Here is a 6323-nt window from a genome sequence, read left to right as displayed (position 1 = left end):
TGTGTGACTTTTTGAACGCAAAATTGGCTGGAATTGAGAACAGACGTCATGTCGCATTTGGAGAGCCCCTGATCCACCTAATAGTGTAATCCCCTCACATGTTAACCTATTTTGGAAACTAGACCCCTCAAGGATTTTATCAAGGGGTATAGTGAACAATTCGGACCTAGAAGTATGACACAGAAATTGATAAAATTAGGTCATCATATTGAATAAGTTGTGATTAGTCTTGAGCGCAAATGCTCGGTGCTTGAGTTTGCATCGGGTACTCAGGTATGCACCATGTATCGTGGGTGCTCGAGTTACATGCTCAAGTCCCCGCTCCACATGTTTCACAGTTGTCAGGCACTCCCAAAGAAAAATGCAGGGATCACTCGTGCATGGCAGGCAAGGTATTTTTGGCCGCAAAGCATGTGGGGCGGAGACTTGAGCATGTCACTCGAGTACCCGCGATAGTCGGTGCATAACGAGCACCCAATGCAAACTTAAGTAGCGAGCACTTGTGCTTAACACTAGTCGTCATATTGTCATCATTTTCATTCATTAATTTTGAAAAAATCCCAACCTTAACCCTAACAAAACCCTAACCTTAGCACAACCCAAACCCTAGCACAACCGTAACCCTATCACAACCCTAACCATATCCCTAGCACAACCCTAACCCTAGCACAACCCTAACCATAGCATAACCCTAACCCTAACTCTAGTACAACCCTAACCCTAGCACAACCCTGACCTTAGCACATCCCTAACATTAGCAAAACCCTAACCTTAGCACAATCCTATCCCTAGCACAACCCTAACCCTAGCACAACCCTAACCATATCCCTAGCACAACCCTAACCTTATCACAACCCTAACCCTAGCACAAGCGTAACCCTAGCACAACCCTAACCTTATACCTAGCACAACCCTAACCCTAGCACAACTCTAACCCTAGCACAACCCTAACCCTAACTCTAGTACAACCCTAACCCTAGCACAACCCTGACCTTAGCACAACCCTAATCTTAGCACAAACCTAACCTTAGCACAACCCTAACCCTAGCACAACCCTAACCCTTGCACAACCGTAACCCTAGCATAACCCTAACCATATCCCTAGCACAACCCTAACCCTAGCACAACCATAACCCTAACTCTAGTACAACCCTAACCAAAGCACAACCCTGACCACTCCTGGCACATTGTCGCAGCTGAGACCCGGTACTATCAGCTGACACCCGGTGGCGATCGCCTCGCACCACATGAGTGGGCGCAATCACATTCTGCTTAATAGTACATCACTGGCTCAAAAGGCCCAGGGCACAAGGACGTACTTTTACCACAAATGTCAGAAAGGGGTTAATTCATTTTATTGCAATGTTGCGGCTGCTAAAAAGCGTAATTTCGATATTATGTTTTGTTACACTGTTTACCAATTGGATTACTTTATTTTATACTTTGATAGATTGGACTTTTTTTCTGAACATGTGCCAGGCAAGGTGAACGAAGGAAAAAGTGTACACTAACATGAAGAGGGGGAAGGGAGCCCAACAACTAGGGAAATGGGGAGTGGAGATACTTATTCAGATCTAATATCACCCTGATTACCATATTGTCCCTAAATAGGTTCTTCACCTATCGCCAAGCAGGAAACCTAATCCCTGAATGTCCCTAGAGCTAGGCTCTAGGTAGGGAGGGGACGGGGTGAACACTGATAAAGCCCCACTGTAACTAAAGACAACAAGGTAAACAAACAATGAGGATACACTTAGCTTGAGAAGACACCAGAGAGATCACACAAACTATCCTCCAAAGGAACTCTAAGAAAAAGCTAGCCAACTACTAGTACTCCAGGCCTTGACAGAGGAACATAGAGCTATCACTGGTGACTCTCTGAAGACAGGGAGAGTTTTTAACTACCATGCAAGGGTGTGTCAATTATCAGCAGAGATGGAGGTCACTGCAGGGTCCTAAAGGTAGAAGGATATCACTACACTACAGAAATGAGAGGATCAAGAAGGCGCCAGCCATGCCAAGTGAAGGAACCTTCTACAGCCGGATCTGGAATGACTGTCAGTCACACTTGATACACCCGTGACAACATGGCAATACCAAATATGTGTATTTTTTATTACATTATTTTAAATGGGGCAAAAGGGGTTTGTTAAATTCCGCTGTTAGTGAATGACAGCAGCATTTAACATGTTAATACTACAATGCTTATCGGAGGCCTTTTAGACCCCGGTGCTGACTTTTTTGCTATTATCTGGAAAATTACTTTAGTTAGAATTTTAAAACTCTAGGTATTCCTCAAGTATGTCATTGTTGGTAATATCCAGTTGTTCATATAATTCTTTTGAAAGGAATTTTGGTGTAGCAATGCTTTTTGTGGGAAAACCACATCTGTACGGAACGGGGGCCTTTTAGGCCCCTGCTATTTTTATCATGTACTCAGCAGTGTTTGTGTCTCAAGTTATTTTATTTGTAGTCAGGGTTCCTGGTGGAGGGGCAGGGGGTGGATCATGCCATGTGAGGCTGTCCTGTGATTTTGGGAGTGAGTAATAAGGCCTAGAAAGAAGACGTATCATTTCTGCAAAAAATAAGTTCAGGAAAAATATCTCATAAAAGGAACCTTTTGCATATATTGGACTTTTAATGCTGGCAGGGAGTAAAAAATCGTATGATGTTCCAATTAGAGAATTAATTCTGGACCCACTTTCTGATCCACACTATAAAGCAACAGTGGCAGTTGACACATATGAGGAAATAAGAGGAAACATTTGATTTGATGATAAGCGCACTCGTGCAGCGAGGTTCCAAACAGACAAATTAGCCCCTATCAGTTATATCTGGAACATATTTATCAAAAATTTCACCAAATTTTACAATACTAGTGCTAATGTTACAGTAGATGAGCAACTTGTACCCTTCAGAGGACGTTGCAAGTTCATATAATACATGCCCAGTAAACCAGCCAAGTATGGAATAAAAATCTTCTGGATGTGTGATCCTGCAAATTATTATGGCATAAATGGATTATATACTGTGGCAAAGAAGCTGATGCACCAATACAGAAAGATCTAGAGTCTGAAATTGTGAAAACACTTGCTGTACCAATATACAATTCAGGTAGAAACATTACCATGAACAATTATTTTACCAATGTTGCACTGGCCATTTTTCTACTTGAAAAATCTGTTACACTTGTTGGTACTATGAAGCCAAACCAATGATAAATTCCTCAAGCAATCAAACACAATCCACAGCAAGCACTTTATTAGGGTGTCTTTGGTTTCATCAACAAAGCAACACTGGTATCTTACAAAGCGAATAAGGAGAAATCCGTTATATTACTCAGTACCATGCATTATGATTGCAGTATTGACAGCAATGACAGGAAATTGAAACCAGAAATCATCCTGTATTATAATAAAACTAAAGGAGGTGTAGACAAAATGGATGAAATGGTGGGAGAATATTCATGCATGAGGCAAACAAGACGTTGGCCTGTAGTAATTTTTCAAATATGCTTGATGTAGCAGTCCTGAATTCCTTCTTTATTTATACAGAAACTCATCCAGAATTCCATGCAAGGAGGAAGGACAGGAGATGCCTATTCTTGAAGGACCTTTGCCATGAACTTATAATTCCTCACATGATGGAGCGAAGCAGCATGAAATGCTTGCCAAAGCCAAGAAGCAATGAAACGGTGTGGCGTACAATTTCAGGATATTCCAGAGCCAGGAGAAAGAAAACGAAAGCGTTGTTTCATTTGTCCAAGAAACTTAGAGAGGAAAACTGAGCTATATTGTACCACTTGTGGGGAAAATGTCTGTAAAGAACATTCTTCAAAAAAGATAACATGTGAAAATTGTTTGGAAGACCAATAAAATTGAAAAGAAAAAGTTATAAAAGAAATGTAGCTGCATCTAGTTTACCCTAGATTTATATACCTTAGTGTGTTTTTCATAATATTAAAAATAGCAAAAAAGTGGTACCCAGTTAGTTATAATAATAAATAGGAAGAGGGTAAAACCTAACCTTTATTCAGTATTATTTTTAAAAAAAGGTTCAAAAAGGTGCAAGGTGCATGCATGAGTACAAGAAGTACCAAAGTACAATAATATTAAGACACAATAGGAAGCTTATCCTTATCCTGATGGTGTTCCTATATAAGAAATAGGTCACACAAGACCTTTGAGGAAATGATTTTTCAGGTAAATGATGAATACTAACAAAGATAATCTCACTGGTATAGTTCACCAAACAACCGTGTCCTCTCTAGATATTTCCCATCCATAATTCAGCCAAATAAGATAAGGTATTGATGTAGATACAATACACAGCGTATGGGAAAGGTATATGCTAGTAAGTGTATAAAGCAACTCAGCCAACCATATAGAACAACAACAACAGCAAAAATGTATTCATTATATCCACAACTGAATAAACTATTCTTTGGCATTAAACATTATTATATAATCATATGGGAAACTTTTCAACTTATCTGATTCTCCATTAATGATGGGTATGCAGTCTCAATGCAGGCAGGCTCCCGACGTGTTTCTCTTTAATCATCAGGGGAGTAAAGTGCCTATAATCATGCCCCCATTCGTTGGATATGCTTTAGTGGCTGGTTAGTAGTACCCATTGCTGCAGTGCCTCTTATTCATGTGCTGCATGCTGAAAACAGCATTTACCTCCGGGTATGATGTCATATCCTGTGCGCAGACCACACAGGATGATAAAAAATGACAACTTTTGGTCTGTGGAATGCATATGGAACGCACTAGACATGCGCATTACGTAAAAGTGTAGATTTGTGACATCACGCATGCTTGGGTTAACAGCCAACGGCAGTTAAAGACACATGATGGCAAATTAAATCAGCCACCATGTGAAGGGAAAGATGAAGGATCAGCATGTGAGCCTATATTGAACTCAGGCTGCCAGCATATCACTTACCAGTTTTTCATATGTCAGTAAGGGATTAAAAAAAATTAAAGTCTGTTCTACTCACATCTTCAAATTTTACAATTTCTCATGAAACATTATAAAATAAAGTAGAACAATTAGGCTGAGTATCTTGGCCTAGCATCAGTGATTCTTACAATATTATATAGTATTTTCTAGATTACATTCTTATAACATGCTTTTTGTATGACTTTTAAAAAGTCTTTATTTCTCAGGCTGTATATTATGGGGTTAATAAAAGGAGTAAAGACAGTATATAGCAGTGATAAGATTTTATTGATGGTTGATGATTGTCCTTTTGTTGGGATGACATAAACACTGAATGCGGCCCAGAAGTATATGGAGACCACAGTGAGGTGGGAGCTACAGGTGGAGAAGGCTTTCTGTCTACCGGTACTAGATGAGATCCTTAAGATTGCCAAAACTATATAGGCATAAGACACAAAAATGGTTGTGAAAGGAATAAAGAAAAATGGGGTACTTAGTAAATAAAGTTCTAAGTGAACAATATAGGTGTCAGAACAGGCAAGTTCTAGTAAGGGATAAAAGTCACAGAATACGTGGTCAATGATGTTCGGCCCGCAATAGTTTAGTTTTGCTGCAGTTATTATGTAAATCAAAACAATAGAAAATCCAAATACCCAACAGATGATGGTCAGTATCACACAATGACCACTTTTCATGATAACGTTATAATGTAGAGGTCTACAGATGGCCACATATCGGTCATATGACATCACAGCAAGGAGAAGACATTCAACTGATTCTAAAGCATCTAAAAAATAATACTGAATGATACAGCCAACAAAAGTAATGGTCGCCCCATTGTTCAGTAGGACATGAAGCATATTGGGGACAATATCTGTGATCACCAAGATGTCAGTGATGGACAGTTGTGAGATGAAGAAGTACATTGGAGTGTGTAGGTTCTTGCTGGTGGACACCAGTGTGATGATCAAGAGGTTTCCACATATTGTTCCACAGTAAATCACCAGGAGAAGACAGAAAAGGAATATTTTTAATTCTTGGCTGATTTGAAATCCTAAAAGGAAAATCTCTATGACCGCTGTCAGATTATTCTCCAACATGTAGAACAAACTGGTTATGCTACTGAAATAAATAGGTACAATATATTATTATTTTTATATTTTTCTAGAAAAATAATTTTAGTCATTTTATTTAATTTGCCCGAGTGTACATTTTGAAACAATATAAGTTAATGAGTCTCGTAGTAATGGGACTTATATTATTATTTTGATGGCCGTGGCAGGAAGTAATAAAAATATTTATAAAATACATATTAAATTAACCATTCAAAACTCTTCTTTGCCACAGCATTTACACTTTCCAAAAAAGCTTAAATT

The 6323-nt window shown here is 39.0% G+C and overlaps 1 protein-coding gene across 1 annotated transcript; it reads right to left on the bottom strand.

Moving 5' to 3' along the window:
• Positions 1–5114: 5114 nt before the first annotated feature.
• LOC141167526 (olfactory receptor 11H6-like) lies at positions 5115–6047 on the bottom strand. The gene has a single exon (XM_073654920.1). It carries the CDS (start codon positions 6045–6047, stop codon positions 5115–5117), a length of 933 nt encoding a protein of 310 aa, XP_073511021.1.
• Positions 6048–6323: the final 276 nt, after the last annotated feature.

Source organism: Phyllobates terribilis, unplaced genomic scaffold, assembly GCF_046119375.1.
Source record: "Phyllobates terribilis strain yellow unplaced genomic scaffold, ASM4611937v1 Scaffold_11__3_contigs__length_659146591, whole genome shotgun sequence".
In the NCBI taxonomy this organism is placed as follows: domain Eukaryota; kingdom Metazoa; phylum Chordata; class Amphibia; order Anura; family Dendrobatidae; genus Phyllobates; species Phyllobates terribilis.
The sequence above is the reverse complement of the archived record's forward strand: the minus strand, read 5'-3'. Positions and strand labels throughout refer to the sequence as shown.

What these genes read in the sequence shown, in the direction of transcription:
- LOC141167526 (XM_073654920.1), bottom strand. Translation starts at nt 6,047, where the DNA reads ATGTTGGAGAATAATCTGACAGCGGTCATAGAGATTTTCCTTTTAGGA.